This window comes from Aedes aegypti, chromosome 3 (genome assembly GCF_002204515.2).
Source record: "Aedes aegypti strain LVP_AGWG chromosome 3, AaegL5.0 Primary Assembly, whole genome shotgun sequence".
Classification (NCBI taxonomy): domain Eukaryota; kingdom Metazoa; phylum Arthropoda; class Insecta; order Diptera; family Culicidae; genus Aedes; species Aedes aegypti.
In genome coordinates, this window is record NC_035109.1 from 159,909,887 (window position 1) to 159,928,978 (window position 19,092).

General features: G+C 37.3%; 2 protein-coding genes across 2 annotated transcripts; one reads left to right on the top strand and one right to left on the bottom strand.

Moving 5' to 3' along the window:
* LOC5566732 (trypsin epsilon) lies at positions 1–1,458 on the top strand. Its single transcript, XM_001651092.2, has 4 exons — positions 1–146; positions 213–487; positions 680–999; positions 1,059–1,458. Exons 1-4 carry the CDS (start codon positions 44–46, stop codon positions 1,249–1,251), a joined length of 891 nt encoding a protein of 296 aa, XP_001651142.1. The 5' UTR covers positions 1–43; the 3' UTR covers positions 1,252–1,458.
* A 4,035-nt stretch (positions 1,459–5,493) lies between these two features.
* On the bottom strand, positions 5,494–17,144 carry LOC23687471 (trypsin delta). The gene is made up of 4 exons (XM_021852587.1): positions 16,985–17,144; positions 16,631–16,920; positions 16,238–16,569; positions 5,494–5,855 (listed from the first exon to the last, which is right to left on the bottom strand). Exons 1-4 carry the CDS (start codon positions 17,052–17,054, stop codon positions 5,660–5,662), a joined length of 888 nt encoding a protein of 295 aa, XP_021708279.1. The 5' UTR covers positions 17,055–17,144; the 3' UTR covers positions 5,494–5,659.
* Between the last annotated feature and the right edge of the window lie 1,948 nt (positions 17,145–19,092).

Below are 19,092 nucleotides of genomic sequence, written 5' to 3' on the forward strand. Positions count from 1 at the left end.
GCGAACATCTGTAGCTCACTTCACTTGAGTTGTTCAAAGTAGGATGTTCAGATCCTCCCAATTAGTTATCGGATCACTTTGTGCGATCAGGATGCGTATTGTGTGTTTGCTGTTGCTTCTTGCGTCACTGGTGGACGGAAATAACCGTACGTTTAGGTTTACACAGCAGGGCTTCTACGAAAACTTATTTGATTTGTTGGTGTAATTGGTAGAGTTGACTATCCAGGAAGTATTGGCTCGAGTCCACCGTACCCCGCCGGTATTGGCTAGTGTCGTAGCCAGAGCAACGAATGTGGTGCATCTAACAAAAATTGCAATGACCAGCAGAAGAATGTCAGTCGGTAGTGAAGAGACAACCATCGAGGCTTATCCATATCAAGTAGCTATATTGTATTATAACGTTCAGTTTTGCGGTGGCTCTATAATATCCGATTCATGGGTGCTCACAGCAGCTCACTGTTTGGATTGGAAACCCAAAAACAATGACGTATGTACTGCTTATTACTATAAATTCGATGTTTAGAATTAACAAAGTAACCTAATGGCACTTCAATTCGCCATGCGCGCTTATATAATTCATTTCAACATCTATCATACCGATCATACACTATATAAGTCGCATAACATCAAATGTCCAATTAATGGGCTAGTGGTAACTTGGTTATTACCAACCTTTTAGATATCTATCCGCTCTGGGAGTTCCTCTCGGTCAGGTGGAGGAAGTGTTCATCCCATACACTACTACCATATCCACGAGGAGTACAACCCTAACGATTATCCACGAGATGTGGCAACGATACGAGTTAGGTTTCCGTTCAGTGCAGTTGCAAGCCAAATCGTTCCGCTTGCCCGCAGAGAATGGATTAGCGGGAATGTTACAGTTACAGGATGGGGTAAGAACTCCGACGGCAAAGTTCCTGACGTTTTGGCAAAGGTAGTGCTCCCTGTAGTGAATCGAAAAACTTGTGACTTCTTGTGGGAAGGACTGATAACCGACGAGTAAGACCATATAATTTTTTTATTTATTGTCGCTCATAGTAAAAAATAAATCGTTTTAGTATGATTTGCGCCGGTGATAGCGGAAGCGATTCGTGTGATGGAGACAGCGGTGGACCTGCTGTTCAAAATGGAATCCAGTATGGTATTGTATCTTGGGGTAGAACAGTTTGCGGAACAGCTTTGCCCGGAGTTTATACAAACATAGCACACCCAGCAATCAGAGGATTTATTAAAAGAACCACAATGGTGTAAACATACATTTGTTTATTCTAAAATCGGAAATACGTATTATTTTTGGAAACGAGACTAAACAATTTTCTGAAACACTGATGTAATTGGTCCATTCAAATGTAAATACAGCTGTGGAAATAAACAGCATTTAACACATCAATTTTTGTACTTCGAAATGGATTTACTCATTTAATTCTATAAAAAAAATCGATCATCGATATAAACCAACCACGTGTCTCCATGGATTTATTCTAGAGTGAAACAATTCCAACTTATTATTATTCTGCAAGTTTCATAAATGATAATAAAAATCGTAAGCATGAAAAAGATCAAGCGATAATATTTTGTTGTTGATTACCCGAGTAACACACTTGTTATAATTAAAGCATATCAACTAATATATGACTAAATATAGTCGTATAAGAGTTAATCTTCCTCAATTGTAACATGTGAGTTCCTTGGGTAGAATATCTAAACACAAAATACCGCGAAAAATACGATCAGGGTTAGACATAGATATGTCATAAATTCCTCCGCAGCTTCAAAACAAACCCATGCTAGAAATGTCTAGGTTCATTTCCGGTCAGGCAATGCAGAATCCGATACCACTTGATTTCGAAGCAGGATAAAAGCAATCGAACAAAAACATCGCATATTGGTCCATGAACAGTAATGTTTCGCAAGTTGTAACAAGCTTGATCAATAACAGCTGCGAACGAGAGTCCCAAAAGAGATAATAAAAACTCATTTTTCTCTCTGTTCCCCGTTGAGGGTAGATGTTTTACAGTACTACTTTCATGGAACTTGTTTAGGTAGGTTTTACCATGCGCTGTTCTTCTTTTTGGTATTGCGTCCTCACTGCGACAGAGCCTACTTCTCTGATTAGTATTCAGTGAGCACTTCAACAGTTATTAATTGTGAGCTTTGTTTCCTAAAGTTGCCATTTTCACATTCGTCTATCATGTGGCAGGTACGACGATACTCTATTCCCAGGGAAGACAAGAAAATTTTCATTACGAAAAGATCCTGGACGGACCGGGTATCGAACTCAGACACCTTCAGCATAGCTTTGCTTTGTAGCCACGATGAGTGAGAGATACTCTAAATTTTCTCAGAATTCAACCCCATGATTACGGTATAATCCGAGATCTTTTGAATCTAATAATTTCCTTGTCTTCTCTGGGCAGAATTTATCATCGAGTATGCCAGTAAAAAATACCTTTGGTAAAGGAAAGCTTTCAGTTGATAACTTTAGAAGTACAGCTTAAGCTTTAAAGCATGCTCTATAACAGTGGGATGTAATGCCAAGAAAAAGAAGAAGAATGAAGAAAAAATAAGAATAGTAAATTGTGCATTGTTTGCGTCAATGAATTTTGTTTAATACAAATGAATTAAAATGTGTGCAACAAATGCGCATATTTTTACTAACCTTTGCTTGCCAAGTAAACAGCAATGCTTCTCATTTGTTTTCAACATCAGTTGAAAATTATAATTACGCATGTTAATCGTCTCACCACCATACTTCACAAACCTTCTCCGTATTCAATAGCGTGGAAAAATGCACAATCAGCAGTGTTTGATCATTTAATTTGTAATAATGAATTACATTCTTTGACGGCATCTATTAGAGTACAGTCACCCCACAGTTATGGATCAACTAAGGTTCATTTTTCAGAACAAAATATGATTAAAAATCATGGTGACGAAATTACCTCCCTGCCACTGCAGAATATGATTGTTTTTGAAAATACACCTCAAAATTCCCGGTTTTTAACCAAAATGTGTTGATTTCGACATTAATTTCAAACAATGTCCACCCCACAGATGTGGATCAGTGGGAGACGAGGATTCTTAATATGGATCAAATCGACTCATCGACAATCGACTGCGAGGTAAACGAATGGTGTGTTAGTGAAAGTATACTTTTCGGCGTTTGTTTCGGAATCGTCTTATTTTTGATTCATAACTGTGGTATGGTTTTCAATGCCCCACAGATATGAATCAACGCTTCTGGGAATACGATTGACATTTTATTTCCTACGGACAGAAAAAAAATATGCTTCAGCAAATTATAATTGATTGTGAAGCTGTACAGCTTTATGGTTTACGTAGGTAAAACGTATTCCGCGTAATTTCAACTCTATTTGATGAGAAATTCCTATTTTAATCCAACTCTGATCCATATCTGTGTGCTATTCATAACTGTGGGGTGACTGTAGTCAACAATTTGTCAAAAAGAACAGTAGTTTGCCGGTACCAATGCAATAGTTGTATTGTAAAGCAGATTGGACTATGAAATAAAACGTATATTTTTTTAATAAAAACTATATGAGCTACAGTATTGGACATATAAAATGCACCAAAGCCGTTTTCCCATACAAAATAGTCAACTTCAGATAGCTATATCTCCGCTGTTTCTCAACCGATTCTTTTCATTTTTTCTGTGACGAACTACAATTTTTTTCAATTTTTGATAATTGTTGAAAAAGTTTTGTGAAAACTGTTGATTCAAAAGTTATAGACAGGTTGAATTTTGACATAAAAAATGCAACAAAACACAAAGTGAGTTGAGAAAAACTACGCGTTGTAGCATCTTGGTGTCTTCAGCGCATTTGTACATTGAGTAATAAGGACCAAATGCGCTGAAGACACCGAAAGAATACAACGCATAGTTTGTCTGATGCATCACATTTCGTCTTGGTGCATTTTTTATGTCAAAATTCAACCTATCTGTAACTTTTAAACCAATAGTTTTCACTCAAATGTTTCAACAGTTATCAAAAATTCAATTATCGCTAAATGCGAGGCAAACCGGTATGGATTCTTCATTCTAGTGCCGTCCGCAATTTATCTCTCATGCACACACTGTCGACGATTGCTCCGCGCGAGTACGATGGAAAATTGATTTCTTGGCATTGTGATTCTCGAAAAGCATTATTTGACCCTGATGAGTTATTGCATGCGAATGACTGACCGACATATGAATCAGCCGCATCCATTCACCTGTAATGTCACTCTTCACGGTGTAAAATTCTCATACCTCTTTCAAAATTAAATTGTCGTCCTGAGAAGGACGGTTGGTGGTAGTCACCATCGATCGAACCGGGTTTTCATTCCAGCCTTAGACAGAAACACACCAAAAGATTACCGAAGACGATTGAATCAACGTTCAACGCTTCGTCATCGTAATCATCATCATAATCGAAACGTCAAAAGCAGTTTTTCTGTTCAAAACAAAAATTATTCGATAAAAATGTGTTCATTGTGTTTCGGTTGGAGAATAAAATACAGTGAACACATTTTTCTGTAAATTATCTTGATTTTGAACGAAAAATCTGCTTTTGAAAATTCCGAAATCAATGACGGATCCTGCCCCCTTAAACTGCGGTCGTGCTCGTGCTGTGGAGTGGATTTTGGTTGGCTTAAACTGAACACGAGATAATAAAGAGAAGTAAGAAGAAGACCGAAATGTTCGCAATCTCAAGATATCGCATAATTAGCCCTTGAATGATAATTGTATGAAAACGCCTAGTGGTTCTCTATTTGGCCATATGTGTTTTCTCGAAAATTTTCACATTTTGAATATTTTTTAATGTTTTAACATCAAGATTCATTTGATATCAAACTACTAAGGCACACAGAATGATTAAAAATTTGAAAATTATCGAATTATCACGTATGGCGAAATAGGGAACCATAACTGGTACACCTACCCTACTTCATTGTTTTGAGTATTAATGGAGTGGAACGACATGCACTAAACAAAGGACACGGGTATGGGGCTCTGCACAGAGATCAGTCTCACTCTTTCACTCCTTCATAAAATTAGAGAACAACAAGGCCAGTAAACGTCAAAACCTCATACAAAATCAAAACAGTGCAGAGCCCGAGACTACAAAAGATCAAAGAAAACTGGTCGCAGTAGTTCGTCTCGAACAGAAACTTAAAAAAAAATCATATCCTGAACTCAACATACGTACATGCGGAAGTATTAAAAGTCAGGAAGTTCAAAAATATTAGTTTGAAAACAACAAAGACATAGAAGGTTGAAATTCGATTTTGGGTCATTTTAATTCCAGTGGCGAAATAAGGTTAAGATTATAAAACTCGCGGTTTATACACTTTAAACGAAATTTCTAATTAAGATTAAAACGTAGCTTTCTGGAGTCCTCAAACCAATATTCAATATTTTGGATTCATAATAGTATTTCAATCGATTCGGATTTTGTTCGATTGATTCATTCACTGTGACTCAGACTGATATTGTCGATTAAAATAATCATTTTTATTTGCAAGCCTTGTTTTTGTGATAACTAAAAGGTTTGAGAAGTCAAATTCTTCTTTATTTGCTGCGCATAAACGGGCTGGTACATATCTATTTTTGATTTTTTTTTTCTCAGTGATTTGAAATACTCGTTATGCAGCTGTTTTATACGCCGGTTTGTGTTCGTATGAAACCACGAATTTCCGGATCGGATATATTGGTGAATACTGCCGGCATTGCGATGGCACAAGCCGCTGATCCCCACGACACGATACCCATTTGGTATCCGTTGCATGTCAGTGGTCCCCCGCTGTCACCATTGCAAGTGTCTTCGCCAATAACACCTCCAGCGCAGAGCATCCTGTAATGAGAAGGGCATGATCAATCATCCAATTTTTAAGGAATATGTACCGTTTTGTCTCAAATTCCGAACAGACTCATATTCCAAACACTTGGTTTTTGTATGGCGATTTGGTTGAAATGTTTCGCTAAAATATGTCACCACTTTAGAAGGAAATGGCAGTTATTTGCAATTCAATTTAAACGTCTTATAATCTAATTTATACCTCGGAGGTAGTGTTGATTCTCTAGCTCGAGATCAGTAGAACTAGCTCAGATTAATTTATTTGCCAAATTATTCCTTTGAATACGATTTGTTCATGCTGTTCGGAATTTGAGTCAAGGTGTTCGGAATATGAGACAGAATGAACACCGTGTTCGGCATTTGAATCAAAATGTGGTTTTAAACTTTTACGTAAAAACAATACTTAACAGGTTTAAATAAACATTTTTAACGGCACACCTAACAGCTAACAGTTAGGGTTTGCAAAGAAATTAAAATTTACACAAATAACAGCTAATTTATGCCTATCAGATGCATTCGAAGTCACTGTTGGCCTTAAGTGTTCGGAATATGAGTCAAAACGGTACTTCAAAATAGTAGCTTTCTATATTTGTTATTGTATTAGATTGCTTTTCGTATGCTCGTGTTTTGGGAGACGAATAGAATAGAACTTAACTATAAAATGTTAATGCAGACCTCGATTTTTTTCAACATGAATGCAATCATAATACAAAATTCTTCGTTTCTTTTAAATGGCAGGATACAATACTTTTTAAAAGCAACAAAAAATAACTTTTGTGCACCGAAAGTATTTTGAAGATTGATTACAAGAAAACATGAATACAAAAATCTTGAATTTTGTAATAAAGTAAGCAAATAAGACCTAGCATGAGCTCAAAAACTAGACGTGCTAAGATATTTTTGAAAACGACAATGAATTCAGCAACCCTAAATTAAGTCTATACCAGTAATTTAGAGCTTGCGAAAAAAAATGCTCCGGAGTTTTATCAGAAATTCAAGTCTGACAGACTTCATGTAAGAGCTTGTGTGCCTCAAAGCAGCATTTTGGTACCAATTGTACAATATTTTTACATCAGATTCACCTGATTTAACTCAGAGGTGCCAACAATCTTTGTTTGCAGTTGACACAGGGCTGGCTTTAGTGCAAAACCTCGCTCTTTGAATAATTTGCAAAGTGATTCCAACGGCAGAATTTTATTTGATGAGTGCTCTTCTGGATATTTCTCAATTCAATACCCTGATATTCCAACTTGTTTTACTTCTTCTAGAAACTTTTCTACGATTGATTTGGTCTTAACCGACTCTAGCCATCTCTGTAGCCAACTGATTACTCATGCTGATTTTGATCATTTCCCTGTTACATTTCAAATATCCCTTGAAACGATTCTCAATCCTATCAGTTCCACTTTCAATTATTTTCGAATCGACTGGAATATATATATGAAACATAAATTGACTCTAATCTTGATGTTAACATTTCTTTACAAACAAAACTTGATATTGACAATGCTCTTGAAACTTTAACAAATTCCATTGTTGCAGCCAGACGATGATTTTAAACTCTTGATCCGTCTTAAAAACGTAAGGAGAAGGCAATTTCAATGCATTCACGATCCTGCTATGAAAATTATATGGCAGGATTTGCAGAAAGAAATCAAGAAACCTTTTGCACAATTAAGTACCCAAAATTTTGAAAATACGATTTCTCAATTGGACCCTGGCTCTAAGCCCTTTTGGAAATTATCTAAAATGTTGAAAAAACCTCAGAAGCCAATACCGGTTTTGGTGATGAAATCTGGTTTGGGGATATATCTCAAGCATCCTCATAAACTTTCAGGTTTTTACCATGTTCAAATCCTTGCTTAGAAATAGAAGTTCATAGGTGTTTATCAATACTGCACCGCGCATGATTTTGAAATTTTACATTATTTTCATAGTAATGAACATTTTTTAACGCAAAAAACTTCACAACATACAATTTGACAATAGTAACGACAAACAACGTTCATTTACTGCAGCTTACATTGATATTTGTGCTCCATTACGAATAAATAAAATCGTGTGATTCGATGATCAATTTCACCCTTCTGATCAATTACACCCGATTTTACGGTACTAAGAAATTGCGAAAAAGCTCAAAAACTTGCTATGCAGTTTGAAAGCGCGCACAATTTTAATTTAGGACTTACTAGTCCAATTGAATATCAAGTTACTCAGGACTTCGACAATATTCTCAATCAAGAGAACGTTTTCGAAAATTCCTGGGAGACTGATTTGGAAGAAGTGAGAACTATTATTTAAAAAATAAAAACTATGAAAGCTCCTGGCGATGATTGAATTTTCTACATCCTCATCAAGAAACTTCCAGAAAGTAGCTCAATATTCTTAGTTGATATATTTAACAAATGTGTTCAATTATATTTTCCTGACAAATGGAAAAATGCTAAGGTTGTACCAATTATAAAACCAAAAATCCTGCAGAAGCATCTAGCTATCGTCCATCTAGTTTGCTTTCCTCCATCAGTAAACTTTTTGAAAAGGCCATTTTGAACAGAATGATGACCCACATCAACGAAAATTCAATGTTTGACAATGAACAGTTCGGATCAGAGACGAAAAAAATCATGCTCACTATACTCAATTCACTGAATTTATGCCACCATCAAAGTAACCGCACCACCACCAATATGATTGTACCAATGAAGATGGCACAAAAGTAGATGGGCAAAACAAACAACGATGCTCGTATGTTGTTGGTGTTTTTGATTATCAGAAGCAGAAGAGTGTCAGTTTTAGCAAATTGATTATCAATGAGGTTCAAATTAATTAAAAAACATGCTGCTATACGGGTAATGAAGCATCCGATGCACGGAATGGATTACATTGACGCGTCTTTAGTGTGTCTCGTGCAAAAATTACAACTTCCCGAAGCGGAATGTTAAAAACTCAAGCTGGTTAGAATGAATATCATTTTTTGTTTCCGATTATCAAAAAGCGGTTGAGTAGCAGCAGGTTGAAAGGAAACTGACAATCTCGCGCAAGCGCTTTGCCAATCTTTGTTGTGTTGTCAAGGTGAGGATAAAAACAAATGAAAATCAACGAAGATTCTACCCAGCAAGTATCAATGTAGGCGAGGGTAGATTGAGTATTTTCGTCCCTGGTTCGGATTCCGCCATGGACATTCGACCACTCATCAACTTTTACGTGTAACAAATTTGATCCGTTCCAACAAATCTGAAGGCTATTCTACTGGTCTTGCTCTTCTAGACATAGAAAAAGCATTCGACAGTGTTTGGCATGAAGGTTTGATTGTAAAATTAAAAAACTTTGATTTTCCAATATACATTGTTAGAATAATTCAAAGTTATCTGTCAAATCGTACATTTCAGGTTAATTATCAGAACTCCAAATCTGAAAGACTTCCTGTAAGAGCTAGTGTTCTCCAAAACAGCGTTTTGGGACCAATATTATACAATATTTTCACATCTGACTTACCTGAGTTACCTCAGGGATGTCAAAAATCCTTGTTTGCGGATGACACAGGCCTCTCCGCCAAGGGACGAAACCTGCGTGTCATCTGTAGTCGATTGTAAAAAAGTTTGGACATTTTGTCTTCATACTTGCAAAAATGGAAGATTTCTTCTAATGCTTCCAAAACTCAACTAATAATATTCCCACATAAACCAAAAGCTCTTTATTTGAAACCTTTATTGGGTTTCCAATAAATTGGTCAGATGAAGTTAAGTATCTAGGGCTCATGCTAGATAAGAATTTAACTCTCAAAAATCACATTGAGGGCATTCAAGCCAAATGTAACAAAAATGTAAAAAGTCTCTATCCCCTTATTAATATATAATTTTGAAAATGATTCTGAGGCTTCCTCCCTGGTATAGTACCAATGAGTAACATAGAATATCCAATGTTGAAACATTGGAACAAATGTCAAATAAAATAATTAATAATTTCAGACATAAATCGTTACAATCTTCTATTGCCACGATTAATGCGTTATATGTTTAGGTTAAGTTAGGTTAAGTATATTCAAAACGTTTGTTTTTCTCTTATAAGCAGGTGAAATCAACTCACCTGTAAAAAATCTGAACTGCTACGGCAAATGAAATGTAATATGTTGTGAACAAAAAGTTAATAAAATCTTAGATTTGTGCTACCTAATTAGGATGTTGTCTAATAACACTAAACACCTAGATATAAGAAATAATGAATGTAATGTTTGGAATGATGATACTAATAAAGAAATCAAAAAAATGTACCGTAAATTTGGGTAAAATTTATCATTTTTCACGGTTTTCCTGGTCTGTTTTCTAAAATGTTATCAAAACTATTCAACTAAATGGAGGAAAACAAGTACGACGGTGAACTTCATAGGCTTATGAATTTAAGTTTTATAACAAGCGTGATGTTAGTACTGAAAATAATCTTTAAAATAAAATATCGGGGGATCCTATTTCGGGGTGAAATTGATCACTTGTCAATATGATTATTGTTAGTTTTGAAATCAACTCCACATACTTAATTGGGCCTCCTGAATCCGAATATGTTTGCCAAATTCTTAACAAGAGAATATTTATGGAAATATTCATTAATTAAAATTAAAGAATACCACGGAAAACGCATAAATGTAGGCAATTTCCAAAGCATTTTCCTAACATTCAGCAGAAATTCATTTTTTTTTTAACAAAACAAGCAAATTGGTACGAATTTAGATGATGAAATCTGTTTTGGGATATATTTTAAGCATCCTCACAAACTTTCAAGCTGATACCATGTATAAATCCTTGTTTAGAACTAGAAGTTTGTGGATGTCTATCATTAACACCCCAGCATAATTCTGGAATTTTATATTATTTTCGTATAAATAGACAATCTTAGCCACAAAAACCTTCACTACACACAATTCGACAATACTTAAGACAAACAACGTTCATTTACAATAGGTTGATTTTATTCCAGTATTAGTAAGATTGAAAATCGCATGACACGGTGGTCAATTTCACCCTACTGATCAATTACATCCGAATTTACGGTACCGTTAGAAGTTAAAATAACAAAAATTCTAACAAAATTTGCACCGAATTAAACTAAAATATAACAAACTCTGTTACAATTATATCAAAATTATTACAAAATGAGTTGCAAGGATGTTACAAAATAACAAAATTATTGCAAACTGTGTTAGTGTTTATAACATCGGATCTTATTTGCAACAAACTTATAAATGCGCTGTCAAAAATATAACAAATGTTGTTCTAAATGGGTTACAAAAAGTATAACAAGTTGAGAACAAAGCCATCTTGATAACAAAAATTTATCAAGTTTTGTTATTTTTAACTGCTGCTGATAGGAATGTGTTATAATTTTGTTATGTTGTTCTGGTCAGGTACACAACATATTTGATAATCAAAGTTTGGATGCAGGTTTAGCACCAGCGGATTGTTTAGTACCGACATTTCCAACATTATTACTAACACCTTCAAAAACTGTGAATATTTCTATGCAAAACTGACCCTAATAAAAATGAAATAGTTTAATATCATAACTAGACATCTATGAATTAGAGAACATGAAATGTCTGTGATGCCAACGAAGTATTAGGCATCCTTGAAAAGAAATACTATTTGGTACCGACCTTATCAAATTCACCCCAGTGATCAATTTGCCCCCGGATTACGGTACCTTCAGAATATTGCTCTGCAAATTTTCTCAGAAACTATATAACTAATTCTTCCACTGGCTTTCCCAGTAGTTACTTTTAAAATTTATACAAAAGTTCTTCTAAGAAAATACACAAAGATTTACACCTAATTTTAAAAAGAAAAAGTGGGCTTCGTGGCCATACGGTTAGCAGCGTCATCAATCATTTAGGCATATCGTGAACGCCGCGAAGCATGGGTTCAATTCCCGCTCCAGTCGGTAAAAACTTTTTGTCAAACGAACTTGGCTACGGTATGTTTCATGTTATTCTTGTCATTATGTTAGCAATCGTTTAGTTTGTACAACCTGCTTTAGCTAGAGGCGATGTCAAATATTTCGTTAATAAATTTTTCGAACAAACCCTACAAGATTTTTTACGACTAGAATATTTCTGTTAGTTTTTCAGACAGTTTGATTTGGAATTTCTCAAAAAAAAACAATCCTAGGGATTGCTCCACAAATTTCTCTAGGGATCATTCAAAAAAAAAAGTTTTCAAAGCTTTAAGCTAAATAATATCTAGGAATTTTCCTATTAATTCCTCCACAAATTTCTCTTGGAATTTCTCCAGCATTTTGTCCAAAGATTACACCTGCTAATCTTCCAAACATTTTTCTAATGATTTCTCATATAAACTATTCATGACATTGAATCATTGAAGGTCATTTATTTGGCACTCCCGCGTCAAAACAGCGGAACCACCGTATATGGGATTTAACATTGCTGTTCTGTCAAACACACAAGACTACGGTGGCGTTATGTATGCATTTCATAGAGGCCATTTTGGTTATGTTAATGGTCCATTTATAATGAATCAAGGATAAAGTGACCAGACGTCCCGGATTGTGCGGGACAGTCCCGGATTCAAGACCCTTGTCCCGCATCGCCAAGCGTCCCGGAAAACATCCCGGATTTGATCAGTCTAAAAACAATAATAATAATAATAATAATAACAAATTTTGTTATTTTATCATGTGTGTCTGGTTTTTGGGATTTAAAAATACGTGTATGCACTGTAAATGTTATTTATAATGGTGGCAGACATTTGTGCACACAGTTTATAACATCTAAAAGTGAATATTTAGACAAACTGGAAACACTTAAGTTTCTACAATTAAATTCTTGATGTGTACTTCAATTTAAGAACTACAGAGTCAATATTGGGCATAATTCGTTTAATCCATATAGATTATTGAACAAGCTTCTGCACAATTTTAGTAAAATCGATTGAACAAATATCTGATTTTGGGAATTGCACACTTATTTTTTTTTTTTCTTATGAGGCGAGCTCGACTGTGCGAATCTCTGTTTTTCTATTTCAACCGAGATTCATCTAAAGGTGTCAGGTTGCTTAACTGTTATATTGCTTGAATGCTTTTCTTCTTCTTCTTCTTTCTGGCATTACGTCCTCACTGGGACAGAACCTGCTACTGAGCTTAGTGTTCTTATGAGCACTTCCACAATTATTAACTGAGAGCTTACTGTGCCAATGACCATTTTAGCATGCGTATATCGAGTTCTATGAAACTGTCAATGGCGTGCGGAGAAAGTCAGCGCCGTCTCCCGTCATGTGCAACGACAGTGAAGGTAATTTGCTGACAGATAAAACGATGGTGGCTGCCAGGTGGAAGGAGCACTTCGAAACGTTACTGAATGGAGGGAACGATAGAGCATCGGAGAACAGAATGAACATCGACAACGAAAGTCAAGCTGTGGAGCCTCCATCTCTAGATGAGGTTAAGAAGGCGATTAAAGAGCTGAAGAACAACAAGGCTGCTGGGAAGGATGAGCTCCCGGTCGAACTTCTCAAGCACGGTAGTGAGCAGCTGCATAGAATAATTCACCATATACTACTAAGGATATGGGAGGAAGAAGAACTGCCTGCCAGCTGAATGGAAGGCCTCATTTGCCCTCTCTTCAAAAAAGGGCATAGATTGGAGTGCGCCAATTACCGAGGAATAACACTCCTCAATTCGGCGTACAAAATAATGTCACGTATTCTGTTCAACAGATTGAGACCGCTTGAAGAGTCCTTCGTCGGCGAATACCAAGCTGGTTTTCGTGAGGGCCGATCGACGTCGGATCAAATGTTTACCCTGCGACAGATCCTCGATAAATTCCGGGAGTACAACTTGCAGACTCATCATCTGTTCATTGATTTCAAGGCGGCGTACGATTCAGTTAAAAGAAACGAGTTGTGGGAAATAATGATGGAACATGGCTTTCTGACGAAGCTGATTAGACTGATTCGTGCAACGTTGGAAAGATCGAAATCAAGTATACGTGTTGCGGATGAGATTTCCACATCCTTCGTAACCTTAGACGGATTGAAGCAGGGCGTTACATTTTCAAACCTATTGTTCAACATAGCGTTAGAAGGAGCAATAAGGAGAGCTTGCGTGCATAGGAATGGCACTATTATCACACGTTCGTATATGCTCCTTGGTATTGCGGACGATATCGACATAATCGGGATTGATCGCCGAGCCGTGGAAGAGGCATACGTGCTTTTTAAAAGGGAGACAACGCGAGTTGGGCTTATTATCAATACCACGAAGACAAAGTACATGGTCGCTGGTAGACATCGTGGGCCCATAGGTGATGTTGGTAGTGAGGTGGTGATAGGTGGTAATATATTTGAAGTAGTTGAAGAATTTGTGTACCTTGGAACTCTAGTGACTTGCGATAATGATGTTACCCGCGAGGTTAAAAGGCGTATTGCAGCTGCGAGTCGGGCTTTTTACGGACTTCGTAACCAGCTAAAGTCCCGCAGCTTACAGACGAAGACCAAACTCGCGTTGTACAAGACTCTAATTCTTCCGGTAGCTCTGTACGGCCACGAATCTTGGACGTTGAAAGAGGTCGACCGGAGAGCTTTTGGGGTCTTTGAACGTAAAGTGCTGCGTATAAAACACGGCAGGTTGCGGTGGGCTGGGCATGTAGCTCGCATGTCGGAGGAACGTCAAGCTAAACAAATATTCAGCAGGGAATCAGGAAGAGGCCGTCGCCTCCGTGGAAGGCCGCGCACCAGATGGCTTTTTGCAGTTGAGGAGGATTTAAGGTCGCTTAACGTTCAGGGCGACTGGAAGCGATTGGCCCAGGACCGGGTCCAATGGAGAAGGCTTCTTCATTCGGCGTAGATTCAACGCAATAGCAAGGAATTGTTGCCGATCAAGTATCAAGTAAGTAAGTATATCGTGTGGCAGGTACGAAGATACTCTATGCCCTAGGAAGTCGAGAAAATTTCCAACCCGAAAAGATCCTCGACCGGTTGGATTCGAACCCACGAACCTCCGCTTGGTCTTGCTGAATAGCTGCGCGTTTACCGCTACGGCTATCTGGGCCCCTGAATGCTTTTATACATTGCAAATACTTATTTTTATAGCACCATGGGAATATAATGTCAATAGCCAATAGTTGCTAATTGCACGAAATTGAAAGTTAAAAACAATAGAACTTTTTCTCACACATTTCGTGCAATGAGCTATTAAATTTATACTTCAACATCGTATAGACAGTCTTGTCGTTTTATAGTACATTTTTGAAATGTAAAATTTATGTCCCGGATTGGAGCAAAATTCATCTGGCCACTTTAATCAAGGAACAAAATATCAATGGAAATTCGATCAAATTATTCTCCAGGAATTAGAGAAGCAAAATAGAAATTTTATACAAAGCTTGGGATTGATGTATGTTCTGTATAAATGGATCTGTTCTTTGTGTTTTTTTATCTCCATTAAACAAATCATGAGGAAATGGGAGAGGGATTCGCTTCAGAATTATAAATGTAGGCCATAAGTTCAACGAAGTTACATACTAATGACTTACTGAAATTCATCTTGATTAAAAAAATAATAACTTATAATAACTATATAATAAACAATTTACTAAGCCATAAACCTCATCTTAATGCTTCAAAAATAGAATCAGTTCTATGATATGTTAAAAGAATTTCATCGTGTACGTCCATCCGTATTTACAAGGATTTAACTACTGGGATCAATTCTAAAAACTGTTTTTCAATTAAATTTGGGGCAAGTTGAAACGGCTGGAGTTACATGAAATGTAAAATTTCGTAATAATAAAAAAAACTTTCTATAGAAACATTGTGCTAACAAATGAAACAAACTTTAAGGAGCGAAAAACCTGCTAACTTGTTGTCACCATATTCAAAACTTAGTGTTTTATTTTGCCCCACACATTTTAACTTACTTTACTGTACCTTATAGCAGTAAGAACTCATATTTACAGAAAAAATGTCGATTAATTTGATTAATCGATAAATACTGGTCAATTAATCGTTCTCGATAATCGGCATTCTTGGATTGTAATCGATTATCAACTAATCGATTAATTGAAAACATTTTATTTTTCTTTCTTATAAGCAGGTGAAGCCAACCCACTGTAGAAATTCTGAACTGCTACGGCAAATGAAATGTAATATATTGTTAACAAAAAGTTAATAAAAACTTAATTTAGTGTTACCAAATTAGGATGCTAGTGTTGCCTAACACAGAGCGCCTTGATATAAGAAATGAATGAAATATTTGATATTATGCTAATAAGAGAGCACTATTGTTGGACGTTTCCTTCACGCGATTAGTATATATGAAATGCTGATGCAAAATTAGAAGTTGGATTCCCAGCTATGAATCGAAACGAAACTTACCTGTCAGTAATTTGTTCAATCCATAACGTGTCGCATTTTTCCCTCGCCTGAATCAACACTTTCAGTTCCTGAAGAATCAACGGTATGTACTTATAAGCATCAGTACCCCAACCAGTTACCATTGCCAACTCATTTGGACAATTCACTTTGATTGTACTATCAATTAGAGGCACGGCTTTCAGTGAATTCACCAAAAAATTCTCCGCTATCTTTACAACAGCCACATCGTAGTCAAATGTCTTCGCATTGTAATCTTCGTGAAGGATAAATTGCTCTGCATGGAAGATATATCCGCCGGCCAGTCTATGGGGGCTTCCACCACGTAACGTTATCTGGATAGATAAAAAAATGTATGTATAACCTCATCTTGCGACTTTCTCATGTTCGATGTACCCATGAAGGCGAACTTCCGTCATCTAAACAGTGTGCTGCGGTAAGAGCCCATTTATCCGAGATAATCGAAGCACCACAAATATGAACTCCACCATTTCTCAGCGACAGCTGGAAGGGATAAAGCTCGATACTTGTCGCATCACCTCCGACAATTAAAGGACTCGGTGAGTTGGCAGGATCATATAATACAGGCTCAGCGATCGCTGGATTGGGTGGCCACAGGGTGTATTTTCTCAACAGCTCCAAAAAGTATGGCAATCTTCGGTGATATTGTAGATAAATTTTATCCTCTAATGATGGAAAATTAAATATGTCAATTACATGGCCAAGAGCTCAACATTATTCACAAATTACCGAATGTTTGACTGTTACTTCCGGCACTAACAGCTAAAAGTAGCAGGCAACATTTGATCCAGAAAACCATTGTAGCCTGTCGACTTTATGAACCACTCGTGCTGAATACTTGCCGGAGAATAAAAAAGCTTATTCAAAAACGAACGAATAATTCGCCACTCAACGTTTTACCTACCGTTATTTGAGGATTCTTTGACCACATAGACTGGGATGAATCTACAAATGTATGAATGAATATGGGGGTTGAACGTAGTCATTTGGGAAAAAAAGTGTACAATGTTGGTATACTCATTTCTGGTCAAATTGGTTCCAGATTCACCCACATAATTGTAGAATGGCATTTGGTTATCAAGAAGGTTACTCAAATAAAGAGTTATGAATGTCTGGCATCTATTCACATTGTACAAGTCCCAAACATCCGATTATTTGTGACCACATTATCGTAGCCCATAAAAAAAACAAAACAAATATTTATTCGCAACTGAGGCTAACGACCAAACATTGTGTCATTCGGATTTTTCTGCGGAAAAGCTTCAAAGATAAAATCTGCAATATTCCATACCTGTGTCGTCAGTGTGTATTTGGCTTAAACAAATGTTATACTTTTGTGTCATGTTTAGGTTCATCTCTAATGGCTACACAGAGTAACAAAAATATAATTTTTGAATGTCTCAATGATCATAACAAGTTTATTTGGTTCTACATCAATTGCCTTGATAAAACCTCGCCAATAATATTCCGCCAACTAATTCGGTTCATGACCATCTTTCTCCATCCTTCGACCTACGCTCTCCAGGTCCTGGTACACCTGGTCGCCCCACGCCTCGTTGTTCCGACAGGATTCGAAGCGAGCACCACCTATACAGGGCTGTTGTCCGGCATTCTTGCCACATGCCCTGCCCAGCGTATCTTTCAGCTTTTGCCACCCTCTGGATACTGGGTTTGCCGTAGAGTTTGGCAAGCTTGCCGCCACACACCGTTTTCTTGCACGCCGCCAAAGATCATCCTATGCACCCGACGTCCAAGTGCTTGCAGGTCCCCCTCGAGCTTCGTCCCCGTTTGAGGCTCGTAGAGGACTACCGGTCTTATAAGCGGTTATAATCTTATAACCCATGGTACATTTGGTGCACGAGTGAATCTTTTTTTGACCGCAGCTTGTTTTGGAGGCCATAGTAGGCCCGATTTCCACTGATGATGCGCCTCCGTATTCCACGACTAACTTTATTATCAGCCGTCAGCAAGGATCCAAGGTAGACGAACTCGTCAACCACCTCGACCGGATTCCTAGGCGATCCCTATCGCTCGGCTTCACCTACTAACATGTGCTTTGTCTTGGACGCATTCACCACCAGTCAAACTTTTGCTACCTCGCGTTTCCGCTAAATGTACAGGTCTGCCACCTTTTCAAATGCTCGGCCAACAATGTTCATAGCATCGCTGAAGCAAACAAATTGAATGGATCTCATAAAAATCCTACCCCGGCTTTTAAGCCCAGCTCTTCGCGTAACACCTTCTAGCGCGATATTAAACATGCATGGAAGTTCATTACCCTGTCGTAGTCCCCGGCGGGAATCAAACGAACTGAATGTTCGTCTGAAATCTTCAGACAATTTTGCACACCTTCCATCGTTACTGTTATTAGTCTTGTGACGTGAGCTTCCCGGGAAGGTTATCGTCCATAATCTTCCATAGCTCTACGCGGTCGATACTATCGTATGCTGCCTTAAAATTGATGGAAAGGTGATGCTTTGGGACCTGGGATTCACGACATTTTTGGAGGATTTGCCATACAGCCATAACGAAGCCGATTTGATATCTTTCTACAAACTCATTTACTACCGGTGACAGACGACGGAAGATGATCGAGATAATACTTTGTAGGCCACATTTAGGATGGTGATTGCTCCGCAGTTCTCACAATCTAACTTTTCCCTCTTGTAGATGGGGCATTTTACACCTCCGGTAGCTGTTCTGTTTCCCATATTGTGACTATTAGCCGGTGCACACAAATAGTTGGCCTCTCCGGGCCCAGAAGCTTTATTGTTCGCCAGCTCAAGTCAATGACATATATGACCTCCTTCAAAGTGTTTTTTTTACAAGGGGGAAAT